Here is a 17,278-nt window from a genome sequence, read left to right as displayed (position 1 = left end):
AGCGCCGTTTAAAATTGAAATTTAAATCGTTTTAAAACATTACTCAAGTTTTAAAATCTATCTTATATTCTCTCCAATACATCCCAAATAACACTCCCCCTTTAAATCAAAAACTCCTTCGTATTGTGATTGTTTAAAATGCATTTTTATTTAGTTTTTCTCTTTTTGTAATATTCTTCAGTAGTTATTTATGTATACGTTCTATATAAATGTCGGATTCTCTCTATATCTCGTCGTGCTCTATATGCATTTACGATTATATGGTATAACTTTTGCGGTATGAATGCATATTATAAATGGAGATTAAGTATAAATCGAAACGCGGCGATCGTTTTAGTTTTTAGTGTTTAACATTGGGTTTGTTTTTGTTTTTCTTTACTGTGGCTCAAATAGTTTTTCATTTTCCGTTTTGTTGTCTTCAATCGTATCTCAAAGTGTGTGTATATTGTGTATATAAGTTTTAGCGTTTAGAACTGGAACAGCATCGTCATAAAAACGTTGAAAAGCCCGATGCCCTTCCAGCCCCGGTTTAGAATTTGATTTTCGGTTCTTTAACAAGTTGCTAGTTTAGGTTTAAGTTTAAGTACATAATAAGTTTCTATATCGTATTTGTATTACGCATTACTCGTACATGTTTGATTTTCGGTTGTTGTTAAGTTTTGCTGGTAATAAATAAGCGCTGACGCGCGGGCTTACAAAATCTAAAAGCCGAGCATTACAGAGTCGCAGAAACCTAAAATTAAAACGCCATACATGTCTCTTATTGCCCATTAGCAGTACGTCCATGTACGTATCTTGTTCAACGAGATTCAATTGTATATTCATATTCTTTGCTTCAGTAAAATAATCATATATCCCGAGAGAAGAAAGTCTACGGCTACGGCTCCATTAAATAATAATAATAATAAATAAATTGCTCTAAGTCAACGTAAATATGAGTTAAGGTAGGGTGTAAAAAGCTAAGCGCGAGTTCGTCCTCCTGGGGCTCCGGCATGGTATACTGGTCCACTGGTGAGGCGGTGTCTTCTTAGTTCTTCTGCGAGTTAAGACTCCATTGGGCAAACTGCTCCTGCCATTGGCTATTCGCATTTGCCTGTGAATTTAGTGAAATAAACTAGTTAGAGAGAGAGTGGCTAAGAGTGGGTTTGCTTGATTAATCGTACTCAAGTTAAGAGGTCTCAGTGGCATGCAAGGTGGCAATCAACAACTACACTAGCTACGGGATATACATAGATATTATAGTATATATATAGTATGCTTATCGAGTGCATATACAAAGAGAGAGAGGAAGATAAGGAACAACATCTAGAGCAACAGTGAGCGGGATTTCGTGGCGAAACCCTTTACCTTTTCGTTCCACTCTTGGTTATACGATTGAGACTCGTCGAAATCTGAAATTGTATCAAGGTTGCGGTAAACAAATATAAATATTGACTTTCAAAGGCACAAATCAAAGTCAAGATCTGACAATTTATTCGAATCCGTTTCGAGTCAAGCAGCCAACGTGAATCAAAATCTAGAGACTAACTAGTATGAACTGAGACTGAGATTGCTCGAGTAGAGAGAGGCGATTGACAGTGCAGCGATGATGAGGATGCGGCTAGGGATAGAACAGAGAGTGGCACCCACACTAGAGTCTAGAGAGAGAGATCTACCTGACGTGAGACGAGCGAGTTAGGATGGTCTAGAGAAGCGGTAGATTCTGTATATATTTTACCTGATCGGAGAGAGTTATATATCGTTGAGAACCCCTTACAAATTCAAACTATACTTCATGATATAAGCGTGCATGATCAGCTGCAGTTCATCGATTGTCTCACCGATCTCGTGCAGCGCCGGGAAGCCGGCCTGCTCATCGTCGATGAACAACTCCGGATGGTTCCTGTAGCCCAGGATGCGATTCACCTGTGACAGCTCCTCGCCCTGCCCGAACGTATAATCAAACTGGTCCTCTTCGGCCTGAATATTATAGGGTTTGGGATCGGTATTATAGGGGGCAGCGGCAGCTCCCTCGCACTCGAGATCCTCGTCGGTGCGGAAGACCTCCTCGTACTCGCGGCACTCGCAATCGTTGCATTCGCACTGACTCGATCCCTCCGATTCGCCGCCCTCGATGTGTCGGAATTCTTGTTCGGTTTTTGGTTTAGATTTTCGGATTTTTGAACAGAAGAAACGAGCACAAATTATAAAGGGAAGCTAACTAAGCAAAAGAAGAATCTCAATATTTGCAGCACTTTTTCTTGTGCCGCCGATTAGGGAAATAATCTAAAACCAAAAACGATTCAAGGAGACGAAACGAAAAGAAAACGATATCGAAAAAATGAAGCTTTAGAGACGGTGGCTTATGGGAACCAGCAGCAGCAGGAGTGACCACCGGGACAACTTACCCAATGGCAGGATGAAGCGTGCCTGCGGCAGGGAGCTCGACGGAGCAGCCCTTCCCCGTCCTGGAAATGGCGAGACCCAACACACAAAAGAAACACACACGGCATAAGCACAGAGAGAAACACATTCCAGTTTTGTTTGGGGGTCAGGGAGGAGCAGTGGGGGATTAGGTGGCGGCTCTAGAAGCGGTGCTAACTACGAGTTCTAGGTGCTGTCTGTGCTGGTGCAGTGCTGACCACCATTCACGGGCATCTTCGCAAAGCGGGGGCGGAGAGCAGCAGCAGCAGTTGCAGTTGCGGAAGCGATAGCGGGTTTAGAGTGGTTCGAATCCTTGGATTTACCTGCATTCAGGTCGCTGACCATGTGGGAAATGGCCGACGTTAGATGGTCGGCGGCCTCATTGAGCTCCGCGTCAGGATTCGGAATCGGATTGAGGCTGGGAATGCCACTGACATGGCCTGTGGCACTGGCAGTGGCAGTGCTGCTACGCATTGGCGGTGGCGCTGCGAAGGCGAAGCGATCAAGAAACGATTGTGTGTGTGTGTGTTTTGGGTGTGTTGGGTGTATTTAGCGTGTGTTTGTGCCAGTGGTGGAGGTTTTCCCGCACCATTGAGTGGATTCGATTAATATCTGATGTCTGGACCCAGGCCTAAACTCTCGCCAATTGACCAATTCCTCGGGAGATTTCAAAATTTGGACATGACCGAAACCTAATCGAAAGTATCCCGCCCGCGGGTCATCTTTCATTGGATCCTCCCTCCAATCCCTACTCACTTGCACTTCCGTTGGCGGCGAAGGCGCTGCGCATGTCGCTGCTGATCTGGTTGAGCTGATCCAGCTGGCTCTGGCTGAAGGGACCGTGGCCATGGGCCTGCTGCTGTTGTTGCTGCTGGAGGAGCTGCTGTTGGGCGGCCCGCACGCCACCGGCCATGGGATGCTGCTGCATCTGCTGGGCGTGCAGGGCACTCATGGGTGAGGTGCCAAGGATACCAGCTCCTACTCCTCCTCCTCCTCCCCCGCCGCCGCCTGGCATCGGTGGCGACTTCCCTGAGCGTGGACTCGAGTTGGGCGTGGAGCGGGGCGAGGCGGTCTGTTGGTTCTTCAGCATACGCATCAGGCCCTCCAGTTGTTCCATCAGCTGCCGCCGTGAGTCCTGCAGGGCGCCCAAGTGGCCCTCGAGTTCTCCCTTCCGCTGCCGCAAAGCCCTTAGCTCGTTGATCAGCGCCGGATTCTCCGGTGCCATCTGCTCCGTCTCCTGCTGGCGCCTCAGGCGCGCTATCTCCCGCATTATCTCCTTGTTCTTGGACTCCAGTTGGGCAATCAGCTCGCGTTGGGCCCGCGAGTTGTCCGTGCCAATGGGCGTGGCACTGTCGGGCAAGTTGGAGGGCTAAAGGAGGCAGGAATGAAAGGGATTCGGATAATTCTCTCAGCTAAACACTTACCGCTCGGTTCTCCTGGGCCAATCGGGCGGCATAGCGGGCAATTAGACGGTGCTCCTCATCATTGGCGGAGGCAGCGGCCACACGGGACATGGTGGTGCCGCTGGCGCTATCCAAACTGCGACCGGTGGCCCGTGAATCGAGGGTGCTGGAGCGATCAAAGAGGCCAGGCGGCAGGCCGTGCTGGCCCGGGTGACCCGGATGGGGTCCGCCATGGTGGCCGGATACGAGGCCCGAGGGGTCCGAGAAGCCATTGTGCGAGGGCAGCGGCGAGGGTGGCACGATGTGCGACAGGTTGAGCGTCTTCTCCGGCTGGTCGGGGAAGCGGGGTAGCACCTGCGCCGTCTTCTCGGGCACACAGCGGAAGCTCTTGCGCAGCGAGTGACCGATCTGTTTGCTGGGCGACTTGTAGCTCGAGTACTCCTTGACCTCGTGATCGTTCTGGTGGTTCAGCGATGTCTTGCCGTGCCAGAAGCACTCCTGGCACAACTGGTAGGCGTGGCACCGCTGACAGCGATAACGAAACCCGGTGAAGTTTTCCTTGTGGCAAACAGAGCAGACAGTCGGATGCACAATGGTCTCCACAGTGGCCAGCCGGTGCACCAGCGGCAGCCAGACGAGGCAGGACGGCCCCGGCTCGGACATAAGCGTGGCCATAAAATCGTTCACCGTCACCTTGTTCTCGGCCGGGAAGATCTCCTCCTCGAGCCCCTCCTTGTAGTGGAATGTGGGCGACTCGTACACGGCCGCCGGCAGGGCCAGCACCTCGCGCAGGAATTCGCCCAGTTTCCAGGCCACCAGCTGGCCAGCGCCATCCGAGATCTGCGAGAATATATCTATGGAAATGTAAAGAGAGAGAAATAACTTAGCTTGCGGGTTTATTTTTAGCTTGTAAACCACTCACATCTGAGTTTGTCCACCAGTTTGCCAGAGCACATGGTAGCCAGGGCCACCTTGATGGAGAATACGCGAATTTTGCCCGAGTTATCACTGTAAAAAGAGAGAACCATTGTTAAATGGGATGAAATCATCTCAAACATTACCCAAACCCTTACCTTGTGTAAGCAGCCAACAGCCAATTGAGCAGCAAACCCGCTTTAGAGTCGACAGGCACCTGCTGGGCGGTGGGCAGCCGCTTGTTGAGATTGTGATACAGCGAGGACACAAGCGTCTCCAGCCTGGCCACGCTCACCTCGCTCTGTGGCTCCAGGGTATTGAGGCCATTCTCGCGGAATGCCTCGATAACGTTCCATATGTCCACCAGATGCAGATTCGTTGACTTTTGTATGTAGCGCAGCTTGGAGGCGGTGCGATAGGAGGCGAAACGGATGGAGTCAAAGGTCTGCAGGCGCAGGTCCTGCAGGATGGCCACACGCGGCTCCAGCTCCATTACTGATGATGCTGCTGCAATACCGATATGCCTGCAATTTAATTAAAAAGCGTGCATTATAATAGCGATAATCGTAAATAATAATAGTTCTGGGTGGCAGCTAACTGGGTCAGTGATGGTTGGGGGGTATTAGGGAGTTGGAATGCTACGCTTAGAGGAGCATTCAACAGCCACCACAGGGACATAGAGGGACGAAGCGACACCGCATGGGGAATATGCTCGCCAGTCCCGTTTTTACATGTTCCATTGTGTTTGGCGTCTGGCTTCACCAGTGCTCGTTTATTGTCGATGCACTTGGAAAAATAAGTATTTAAAATAGCTTACCATAAATGGTAATAGATAAATTATTTCTTATATTTAATGAAATAGTTTTGAGAGATAAAATAAATCACTTCAAGAGCTGGAAAGTGAAGGATTTCAAGAACTCTTAAAAGCAAAGACATGGACAATCGTTAATGATGCCTCAAAAGTCTGTGAAGACAACCCTTCACAATAGTATATAATATTTACTAGGAAAATCTTGATTTATCGAATAAATTTGGCAGTTTTTATCCTATAAAATAAGACATATTCAAACAAACCCTATTAATTTTCCCATTAAATAAATGAAATACACAAAATATGTATAATTTTTTCTCTAATTACAATCAAGCACGCCTAGCTCTCATATTTCTCGTTGTGTTCTCCCTATAGTCTGGCCGCTGTTGTCTTTGCATCCCTGCTGGCGGCAATCGCCGGAAGAGGAAGTGAGCAATCCAGCGAGGCAGACAGTAGGGACTCTCATCCGCCGCCTCATGCTAACCCCACAGCTAGTTAGGGAAACAAAGCGAATTTAATAATCCGCCTACGCGCTAAAAGTTTTCGCTCTCTTTCCCATAAACCGCTTTTGCCAGTCCAATTAATCGACAAGGATGCCCCGCTTGCAGGCAGCGTCCTCCTCAACATATCCTTGAAGCATAATTCCACGCCAAAAGGGTGTCGACAACTTCAGAAGTTGCTGTCACATCACGCTTCTCATACCCAACTTTTCCCAATTGATTTTCCATCTCCCAGGAGCGAGAAAAAAACTTGAAATGTCCTTGGAAAAGAAAGGAGAAGAAAGCCAGAGGGCAGAGTAGGGGTTGTCTCCGAGTCTGAGTCATCATTGGAACGTAATCAGAGTACTACTTTCTGTGCGGATCTGGTGGCTATTTCTGTCTCACAATGCCAACATATGTCCCCATCCATGTCCTGCCTGCCATGTCCTTTTCAACATCCGAGAGCTGGCCAATTTAAACAAGTATTCTCATTTAAATGCCGCTTCCTTTTCCTGCCGCTGCCCTCTGTCAACTAAATGATAGTGTTATTACAAGGAGAGCCAAAATGTGGTGACAGGCAGCGGGGAGCTGAAAGCTGAAATTGAATTTCCAAACTGCAAACTATGAATGAAGCTGGGAGTCGAGATGATGGAGATGATGATGATGGCAGTGGGAATACACTGGGAGAAACGCTGCTAGAAAATGAGGAAAGTGAGTGGCACTAAGTTGGGTACTTCAGAAACTCTAGAGTTCTATTAGAAATCAAAGCATTTTGTTTAAATTTAATAGAAGTTTCGCCATAAAGTCAGTGGGTAAACTGTCCTGGAAAAGGTATAGGGTTAGAAGGCTAGGCTTCAAATATAGAGCTGAAAGCCAGGCATTATATTATATTAAATCCAAATAAAATGATGTAGTTTTCCTTATAAAATCTGTTTAATATTAAAGATGTCTTCCTTATTCCCCAAAGATCTTCCTAAAACTATCAAACTTCATACGCTTTTCTCATTCTCCAAGGATACTCATATATATTTCTGTATAAGAAACCCTACCATGCTCAACTCCCGCCTTCGAGGATGCTATTTTCCCCTCAGTGTTGGTTATGGCAGCCTGGGCGTCTAAAGATTGAGGATGATGACTCATAAGGCTTCACGTGCCTCGGCTTTTTCTCCTCATCCTCCCTCTTTTGCCATACGAAATAGAGCAACAACAGCCGTTAGGACACACATAAATGCCCGCACACATACGGGCACCCACTCCCCCCTGCTCTCACACTCTTGAATTCTTTGGGGCACGGAGCGAATGCTGCGAGCTCGGCAAACATTTGCGCTCGAAAGTATGCAACAAGACCTGGCTGAATAATTTGAGTTTGGTCAGGATAGCAGGGCGGTGGAGCAGGAGGAGGCGCAGAAGGATGAGAAGAACGTTTCCCCCGAAAAAGTGAGAGGAAGGGAATTCCGCATTGCCAGCGGCTGCTGCAGTTTTTGATGCTGCCACTCGCCCCGAGCGTTGACATCCTGCTGCTGCCGCTGCTTGCAACAGCCTTCTGCCAAGTGGCCACCACCCACCGATTATGCCAGCAGGGAGAGAAAAATTTTGGGATTTAGCAAGACATTGTGGAATTTCAATATAAAAACTGGGTTTTGAGAGATTTTATTTAATATTTTTGATAAAATAACGTCGAAAACAAACTATGAGTATTTTTAATATTTAAATCCGTAATATGAATAAGTTTGAATACTTTTAAACCATTTCCAGGAAGTTTTAAGGTGCTACAAGTTATTTTTAATATAGATTTCAGAAAGTAAACTATCTTCTTCTTTTTAAAATGACACTCTTAGAATAAATATATTAATTATTGTGTGGTTTAAATATGTTCTATGACTATTAAAATCATATTTAAATAAATACTATAATATTTACAAAATTTCCTCCAAGTGCACCCTAAAGAGGTTAAGGAGGATGAGAGGCGTGTGCCCCTATTCGTGTCATCCAGAGATCTCTGCACTAAAAATTCTCTTTTTATCCGTGTCAGCAGCATATTAAATTCCATTGCAAAAGTACAAAACACCTCCTGGTTCCGTAGCGTTCTGTTCTGTTGGGGATTTACCAATTGTAACCGCAATTGTTGGCAGCTTTTGTTGTGGTGGCTGACCACCAGGCAGGCAGCTCAATTCATGCAGATTTCTTAGTTGTTTTACATATTTGTGCTTGGCCCATTGTTAGCAATTTTACCATATAAATAAACCAACAAGGAGGCCAGCTAGCCGGCAGGAAACTTTTCTAATCGGAAGTCCTGCTGGCGACACACTCTTGAAGGCAATTTTTTCCAGCAACTTTAAGGATCAAGCTGAATGTGTGGTACGAGTATGTGTGTGTGAGAAGTTTGAACCTCATTACCGGCGAGCAGCCATCAAAATCAGGCTTAAATACACAGCCTCAAAGGCTAAATGGGTCGAACTGAACGATGGCATTAACGAGAGGCAGAAATATTGTGTATATATTATATTTAAATACGAGTGAATTTAAATAAGAGCGGAAGCTAACTGTGGGAAGCAGAAGTTTGTATACCCTTGTGGTTTGCCATTTAAATCGATCATAACTTGGCCAAAAATTTACTAATTTTAAATCGGAAAGCTTTTCTGTGCTAGTTTTTTATAGATTAATAAATCTGCAAACCTAATTTTAAAGTTTTTAAAATTTCGATTTTTATCAATTTTTGAAAATTTTAACAATGTAACCCCTTATCATATTTTTGAAAAAAAAAAAATTGAAAAAAAAATTTTCTTTCACAATAGGCTAGATCGACTCGGCTTCTTACGCTGATCAAGAATATATATGGTTTATAGGGTCGGAATGGACTCCTTCACTGATAAAAACTTATAATACTCTGGGAAAGGGTAAAAAAATGAGCTCATCGATAGAAACTCTATGCAAACATTTTCACATACATTTGGATAATCTCTGGGGTTTCCAATACAGTTAATTGAATAAAAAAGACAGAGAAAAACAAATCCATTAGAGTTGGAGCAACAGAAACTGAAATCCCATTTAATTAATACAAGTTTGGAGAGCGTTTTCCCATTGGGAAAGTTGAAATCCTGACTAAACATCGAAGCAAAGCACGTTGATGCAATTTGTGACATTTAAATCACAGAGAGTTGGGTAATTTCTGTGATTTTATGCATGGAAAATCCATTGGAAACCTCACAGTAATAGTGGCAACCAGAAAATGCATCCCTTTAATTACTCTATTTGATAATGTGCTCCCTCTCCAGCTAGAGTCTGAATAGCCAGCGCTCCAATCATCCATCACCTGCACCCGGCTGACCCCAGGTGAACCCAAAAAGAACCCACGGGAAACGGGGGAAACAGGTAAGTCAGCAGAGAACTCACGTTGATGCTCAATTTACTAACTGAGCTGAAAAAAAAGAAGTAAAAAGAAAATATAAAAAAGCGACGAGCAAAGCGGAGGAACCGCACGGATGAAATATGAATAGCAACAAGGACGATAGCGTGTCCAGGACCTGCATCAAAGTTTTCCCTCTCCACCTTTATTCCATCTTTCACATTTTCCCTGTTGCCGCAAAGCAGAAATTAAACAAGTTTCAGTTGAAAGTCCTCCGTGTCCTGGGAGTCCTGGGTGCTGTTGCTGTTTTATGCCATTTGCGTGCCAGGGAAATCAAAGCCAAACAACCGACTCCAGCGATGATAACCACCGGGCACATAATTTGCAATTTCAGAGGCAAAACCCGTTCGTTCTTTTGCCTCTCCTGGATTCGTGTATCCCGGTATTCCTGTATCCCCGAGTCCCTGTATCCCCGTATCCCTTGTATTCCGTGTTAATTCCGACTTTTCCGTTTTTGCAGCAACAGGACAGCAGCAGGAGATTGCATGTCTGGCCGAATTGATCAGCTCAAATCGCAGGCCGTGCAATAACCTTTTGTCCAGGTGAGAGGCTCAAAAAGGAGCCAAAGGTGAGGCTAACTGGAACTACTGCTGCCGAGTTAATTGAAAAATTGAGTCCAGCCAACAAGAGTGGATGTGCATATGCTCTATTTGTCATAATTGATGGCCCTGCAAACGAAGTCCCATAAGTTTGCCTAGCTTATTTATGCAGAGAGAGAAATTTTTGAGAAGCAATAATGTGAAATTTGATAAACAATTTAATATAAAATGAAGAATTAATTTTTTAGAATTTTCTTTTAGATGTTTTACGGAATAAAGTAATTTTTATATACTTTTAAAGAGGGTCTTAAGTCGTTGATATTTAAGTTTTCCTTTGGGTACTATTTATTCTCCCTGCTATAAGCTATCAAAGACAAACCAAATTAGTCCAGGAACACAACAAAAGCTGGGCAACTAGAAAGAAAACTATGTTCCGGACTGGAAGGAAGTTGTGTCCCAGTTAGACGAGCCAACTGTCATCAGCCTCGTCAGACTGCGCAAGCGAAGTAATTATGTGTACAGCTCGAAATGGGAGCATTCAGGAAGGGACTGGGACTGGGAATGGAACTGGAAGTGGTATGGGCGCTGGCAAGGATACGGAGGAGTGGCTCTGCGCCACTTACTGTGCAACTGGAATGGCAAAGGCAAAAGCGAAATGCACATTCCGCGGCACCACAAAGCGCCATTAGTTGTCGCCGCTCAAGGATTGCCAAAGGGATTGAGTATACATACTATACATACATATATGTGGGTATATATAGGCAAGAGCTTAAGAATCGGAGCTGGGCGCTTTGCTTCAAGTTCTAGAGGCACTCTGAAGAGTTTACTGCGGCCCATAATCCTGGGGATCTAGTGGATTTACCTGTCCGCTTTTTGTTCACAGAGCAGGTGGCAAGAGTGCTGACAGCAATGCAGATGATGGGGCACCAAGCCGGATCGGCTTTTCTCACAGCCACCACCTGGCCAAGGTCAGGGTGCAGATAAGGCCCAGTTGATTTACCTTGATAAAAGGTAGGAGGCTTGCATTGTATGGACTTGATTGCATTAAACTTAAGCTGTCAGCTGAATTTAAAAAGGTAAACAGACGCATAGAGAGAAAATAAGAGCTTGTCTAATATATTCAACAAAAAAGGTAATTAAATATTAGCTTAATTTAATTCCATATTTTAAAGCAATGACTGACTTTAATTAGCAACCTTGAGCTTCATTTAAAATCAGAATGAATGAATGAATTAGAAAGTTATAGTTATAGTTAGACCTTCTAAACGTACAAACAAACATATTTTAAGAGCTCTGTAAAACATTTAACAAACAAATTTGGAAACTGTATAACCAGCCAATATTGACACAGTTTTGTTTATAACATTTTCAAGTCCAATCAACCGTTAAAGCCAGAGTTTCCTTGGGGTAAATCAACATTCGGCGGTACGAACTATATGCATAACTTATTATTCCGATTGAGGCACTCGCAGCGGTTACGCAGGCCCGCCACCTGACACCACCTGCACCTATCAACACCCACCGCCCACACATTAATAATTGCCACTAACCCACGGCAAATCCAACCAGTTGAGTTGAAAATTCCACTCGAAATATGCAAATTATCAGCTGAGAATTGATTGCAGTTAGAGAATCAGAGACTATATAGGCAGATATAGAACCCGGGGTGTGACAACCGTTCAGCCATGATCCATCGATGACAATCCCCTGTATAATTAGCACAGATGAGCGAACGATTCGCGGTAAATATTTTCCACTTTATCACACGAGTCACGCCCTATTTTTGGCGATTTGTGAGAACGTGCGATTTGTGGGGGAAAACCGCAGGGAAAACGAATACTAAAAGCGACCCGAGACTCAAGAATTCGGAATTTGAGCTGCAACAATTGTAAATAGTCAGCTAATTGGCCAAACGAGTAGAAAATCAGCCAGACAGAGCGTCGCACTGAACTGGGCCAAAGTGTTTGGCACGAAACCACTAAAAAGTGGCCTAAGAGGAGGAGGAATGGGTGAACTTTTCCCTGGACGGCTTTGATGTAAGCGATTATGGGAAAATTTTTGGTTTTCTGTTTTCTGTTTTTGCCCCTGCCCACGCACACACAAAATCTCTTACGAAACCAAAGGGCAGCGGCGGCGCTACGGCACACCAACATACATATAAGCATCGTAAACATTTTGGTGTGGGCAGCTTTTCCCATTTCACGATACATTTGGAGGACGTTCCACTATCTCACGGGCGGTGATAACGATCTGCAAAGCAAACAGACCGTAGCCGATAAGATATATTCCGATTAGCCGAGCGAAACTCGTTAGAACGCTGGAAAATTGTGCAATTTCTGTTGTTCTGATTTCTTGTTTCTTCTTTGGCATTTTTTTTGCACGGGGGAAACTCTGGCCATGTCAACGACAAACGACAAAAAAAAGGGCAGTCAATCAACTGCAACTGAAATGGCAATCGAAATAGGAATGGAAATGGAAATCGAATAGCTGTCCAAGAGGAAAGGGAACCCGGTGACAAAGAAAGCCCCACAAATCAATGCAGGCCAGGGCTAAAGTCGACAGAGAGAGGCAGTCTACAAGTCTGGTGCCTTTCTTCGGGGTTTCTGCTTACATTTTGCATAAATCTATAATGAGATTTGAAATGCAACTGCCACACATAATGGCATTGTCCACGATGACTCTGACCAATCAATGGGGCTTAGAGGAAACGCCAAAATGATGATATAAAAGCATTATAAGGGTATCGAGTAATCAGAAAGAATAAAAGCAAGAAATGAACTTGGAATTATAATGAGGAAAGATCTACAATATTTGTTTATTAGTTAATTATTTGAACCCCCGTCAGACAATCAAATGAAATTCCAGAATTACCACAACTGCTGCCCAAATATATTAAATATCCCTCGCGTAAACAATACTTAAATTATTTTTCCCCTTTTCAGCAAAAGCGGAAGTTGGCTGCCCAAATATTTGTTGGCCACCGACTTTGTTTACAAACAAATAGCCCGAGATGAAACGATTGCCATATATTAACCCCCACCGCTGTCGATCAGTTTGTTATATATATTTATATATATAAACAATCTGGTTGGCTTTGAGGGAAAAATCGCATTGTTCGAGGCAATTATCAAAATTTTAGAAAGGAGAAGCTTTCTACCCGCCCACAGTAAAGTCCAGCATGTGAGTCCTTGCCCTTTCACCAGAGTTGATATTTCCTCTGACGGATCTCCGCCATTAGCCAGAGAGCATGTGCTGGGGCCAAAAGTTCAATCCGTTCTACATTGGACCCTATCCGGAGCGCGCCTGCGGGAACTGTCCCTACGGCATCTACTCGGGATTCACGCGTTGTGGCTGGGATGGCGGAAACGGACCCTTTGGCACCACCTTCTGTGATGCAAATGGATGTCCGTCCGATGGCTGCTGCGGATCGGCTTATGGGCCATGCTGTGATCCCAACTGTGGGTCATGTTGTGGTCGATCATGCGGTCCCTGCGGCAGTTCCTGGTTTAGTCATTGTTGTAGTCCCCGCTGTAGTCCGTGCTGTAGTCCCCGCTGTAGTCATTCCCGTAGATCTCGTGACAGAGCACACTGCTGCGTGATGTGCTGCAGTGGCTTGGACTATTGTGGCGAGTCCCGTTGCTGCTACCCCTGCTGCTGAGAAGGAAGACACCAGCTCCCGTAACTCTCTGTCATCTGGACTTTACTGTATGCGGTTAATTGGTTTCTTGAGCAAAATGTATTGTGAATCACAAACAATTATGGCCAGCCCTTTGGGGCTTTGGGTTTGTCACTGGCTGCCCCGTGGGTTTCTACTCTAAAAATAACCAGATGCTTTACGCTCCAATCGCCACCGAGCAAGCAATTCCCTTGTAATGGCATTCCCATACATGACTGCCCCTTGACTGGGGAATATCGCAGTCGCTCCCGATACATATCCCATACATCAAAAGAGAACTGGAGGGGTGAGGGGGAAAGAGGTTGGCGCCGCTAAATGCGATTACAGCATAAACGATTAATTTTATTGCATTTAGCTGGGACGCGGCTCTACGGGCGCTGGTTCTTGTTCTATAAACTAATTAAAGCACAGTGGACAGCCTCGGAAAAGAGGCGACTTCAAAGCGAGAGGGCCCACAGGCAAAAAAGGGTTAATTGTGCGCTACTCCCCCACTATTTTCCTAGGCTTTACGCGGACTTGCACTGGGAGAAAGGTTTTAGATAAAAGTAGAATTGTAAATAACACGAACTTTTCATGGGAAAAGCTATGACTATGAAAAGTTTATAATCTAAAAAGTAACTAAATTATAAAAAAAATAAGTGATACATTTTTCTAAAAGCAGTTAATTAGTTTATATGTTTATTACCAATTCCCGTATTATTTCCAAGTGCATTTGACAATTTTTCCAAGCGTTTTTCTTTTTCAATTTTCCCTTTGTTTCTAGGAGACAACCCGAGCAATGTTTTTTGTAGGCCAAAATTACTCCATGGCTGGTATTTATGTGGCCCCAAGTTCTTGCTCTCCTTTTCAGCGGTCTCTAGTGCCAGCCATTGTTGGCTGCCATGTTGTGGGTGGCCGCACTCAACTTTGTTTGTTTTCGTTGCCCCCGTATCATCTATGTTGTGTGTTTGTGTTTTGTCGCTTGGCGTTTTTTTTCATGTCACGCCTCATTTAGCTTTTCACAACATTTCCACCCACCCAGCGGAGGAGATGCAGAGCAACGTGTGTCGCCCTGAGTCTCGGAAATATCTGGGGATCTGGAGCAGTGCTTCCCAATGCTCTCCACTCTTGGCGTCGGCTCTTAGCACACATCAAAATTAACCGAAATAACTAGCGGGCTGTACGGACGGATGCGTGTTTGTATCTATGAACTAGATCGAGGCTGGAATGTTTCTTTTAATGAGCCTTAATATGTTCGAGGTAATTGAATCTGATTGGAGATTGGGGGAAATTATAAACAAATGGTCAAAATATACGGCAAGAGTTGGTTTTTAAGATGTCATAGATGATTTCTGTGTTTTATATGATCTATAAAATGGATAACACCTGGAAATCTTGCCATAAATAGTTTATAAAACACGCCTATGTAGATTCTAATTTCTAGAATATTTATATTAGTTTTCCCTTAAAACTTTGCTCTTTTATTTGATATAATGTAAGAGACCAATTTCTTATTAGCCTTTCGCCCCACTGGTTCTGTGATTTATGTATTCGTAAAATTAAAAGATCGTTAACGCTAAAACAGCCAGCAATTAACGCAACTGAAAGATGGCAAATCTGGCAAATTGTTAGCACACTTTCTAAGATACATCTCGCCCGATCTGCGTTTATTGCGCTGTGATAAAAGCAATGCTGGCGCACTCAGCGGATTGCGATTGCCGGCTGATAGCGGCCAATAAAACGATCTGCGCGAAAGTGAAACTATATGGATAGCTGATATATCGAAGCACCGCGACGATCTATTTATTACCCGTAGGTGTTGGAATGCCGAATGACTTTGGCTTCGGGCTCGAGCTTCGGCTTCTGCTTGGACTTCGGCTTAGAAGCACCTGCTCCGCTCTCGCTCTCGCCCTGCCCGCCCTCGCACGCCCCCTGTGCGCCCAGTGCTCGCTCCCACCTAGTGGACTCTGTGGGGCGAGCAGCAGCAGCCGCCGTTTTTCAAATGCTAAAATTGGCGATTAGTCAAAATGATGTCACCGAGTTATTTTGATTGTTTTCTTTTTATTATTTGTATATAGTTATTTTGCTTGACTTTGGCATTTTGGCGACATGTTGACCATAAATTCCGTATTATTGTTTTCCGCCAATTGCCCGAGGTGCGGAAAAGGCCAAAAAAGATAAGCGATAAAACTGAAAACTGTGACCTATGACGGTCTGACGTGTGTATGTGTGACTTTTCATTAGCCCGGGAATCCAATTATTAGCTGAATTAATCATTCCAATGCGCCCACCATATGGCGGCATTCGGTATCTGATCTAATCTTAATGAGTACAACGCACACTTAGTATAGACCTCTGTCTGAGCTAGCTCATAGAATTATGGAATGTGGCAACATATTAGATAATGTCTGGAAAGGAACTATAAATATATATCTGATATAATCTTAATTAGTACGGAAAGGCCAGTACCTGATATAATCTTGATTAATATAGGAAGAACATGTTTATTCCCTGCTGGGAATGTGGCGTATATAACTAAAAAATATCTGCAATTATAGGTATTTTAAATATTTTTAAACTCTTGGACTAGATTAGTTTTTGCAGAGACTACTATACATTATGAAGACTAAAAAATATATATTATTTTTTTATATAGATTTTTGATATTTAAGAATCATCTTTAATATTTAAATTTCACATTACTTTCCCTTTAAAATATGTCGTCTCCTGATTAACCCCCAAGTGCTGTATTATTTCCTAGTATTATGCAAAATAGGGGCGTGGCGTGACCCCATCAGAAATTATGTTTCACTCGACACAATTATTTTATTTGCATTTCCCCATACATATCTCCAAAACAGCAAAAACTGCAACGGACTTTGAAACTGACAAACAAAAATATTTGTAAACTAAATTCCAGCAGCAAAAACACAACAAACATTTGGAGGGGGGGACGAAAAAGTGAGGGGAAAACGGCCCCAGACGCTTTTTATGAATGAACGCCAACACGTCACTCATTTCTGCTGTGGGGATATCGTGAAAATCTACAACTACGCATTGGATGATAGGGAGAGTAATGGGAGTGACAAATCCAAAAAACATTGCTTTTACGGCTATTGTTATGGCTGTGGTGGAATTTTGATGCGATTCGCGATGAACTCGGTTGTTTACCTGTCGTAATTAGCAACCTCTATGCGTCACTATTCGTTTTCCTTTTGGCTGCGCGGAGTTGCTGGCGTTCTTCTTCTTTCTCTCCTCCCACTCCTTGCACCTGGCCACTTTGTGTGTGTGTCTTATTTTCACCTGCCGTTTGCACAATAACTGAAGTTGCAAAATTCACGCTGCTCTTCAGGCGAGAGCAGGACAGAGCGAAGATGCTGCGCCCTTTTGGCCTTTGTACAAAATATGGTAACGGGAAAACTTCTTTTTTTCGGCCAACACGCATACACACGCAGGCAGCGACGCACCAACACACACACTCACAGCCGTAAGCCGAGCTTTAATCCGCGCTTAATTTTATGCGTTTGCAAACGCTTTCGCGCGACTTTTAATTAATTTAAGCGAAGTTATATCTTATCACCGATTTTGTTTACCAGAATTCATTGCTGCGCGACACTTTGACTTCGACCGGTCGAAAAAAGGGAAAAACAACAACAACCAACAACGA

At 44.2% G+C, this 17,278-nt stretch overlaps 1 protein-coding gene across 6 annotated transcripts; it reads right to left on the bottom strand.

The window, feature by feature from the left end:
* Positions 1 to 123: 123 nt before the first annotated feature.
* Positions 124 to 17,278, bottom strand: Dyb (Dystrobrevin). 6 transcript variants are annotated; one of them, XM_070284080.1, is made up of 10 exons: positions 16,783 to 17,278; positions 4,880 to 5,245; positions 4,729 to 4,814; positions 3,828 to 4,660; positions 3,160 to 3,772; positions 2,727 to 2,888; positions 2,388 to 2,447; positions 1,718 to 2,126; positions 1,348 to 1,655; positions 124 to 1,093 (listed from the first exon to the last, which is right to left on the bottom strand). In XM_070284080.1, exons 2-8 carry the CDS (start codon positions 5,212 to 5,214, stop codon positions 1,753 to 1,755), a joined length of 2,463 nt encoding a protein of 820 aa, XP_070140181.1. In that variant the 5' UTR covers positions 5,215 to 5,245; positions 16,783 to 17,278; the 3' UTR covers positions 124 to 1,093; positions 1,348 to 1,655; positions 1,718 to 1,752. The 6 variants fall into 6 exon arrangements, with proteins under 6 accessions (XP_070140181.1, XP_070140177.1, XP_070140180.1 ...); XM_070284076.1 differs by lacking the exons at positions 1,718 to 2,126; positions 2,388 to 2,447 and having other exon boundaries at positions 1,348 to 1,391; positions 16,783 to 17,276; XM_070284079.1 differs by lacking the exons at positions 1,718 to 2,126; positions 2,388 to 2,447; positions 2,727 to 2,888 and adding an exon at positions 1,164 to 1,216 and having other exon boundaries at positions 1,348 to 1,391; positions 16,783 to 17,275.

This window comes from Drosophila kikkawai, chromosome 2R (genome assembly GCF_030179895.1).
Source record: "Drosophila kikkawai strain 14028-0561.14 chromosome 2R, DkikHiC1v2, whole genome shotgun sequence".
Lineage (NCBI taxonomy): Eukaryota > Metazoa > Arthropoda > Insecta > Diptera > Drosophilidae > Drosophila > Drosophila kikkawai.
Note: the sequence above shows the minus strand (reverse complement) of the source record. Positions and strands in the feature narration are given on the sequence as shown.

Excerpts from the sequence above, each read along its gene's own strand:
- Dyb (XM_070284080.1), bottom strand. The coding sequence starts at position 5,214 with ATGGAGCTGGAGCCGCGTGTGGCCATCCTGCAGGACCTGCGCCTGCAG. Across the intron at positions 3,773-3,827 it reads TGGCCCAGGAGAACCGAGCG|CCCTCCAACTTGCCCGACAG; the intron begins GTAAGTGTTTAG and ends TGCCTCCTTTAG. Across the intron at positions 2,889-3,159 it reads CGCCGCCAACGGAAGTGCAA|CGCCACCGCCAATGCGTAGC; the intron begins GTGAGTAGGGAT and ends TCGCCTTCGCAG.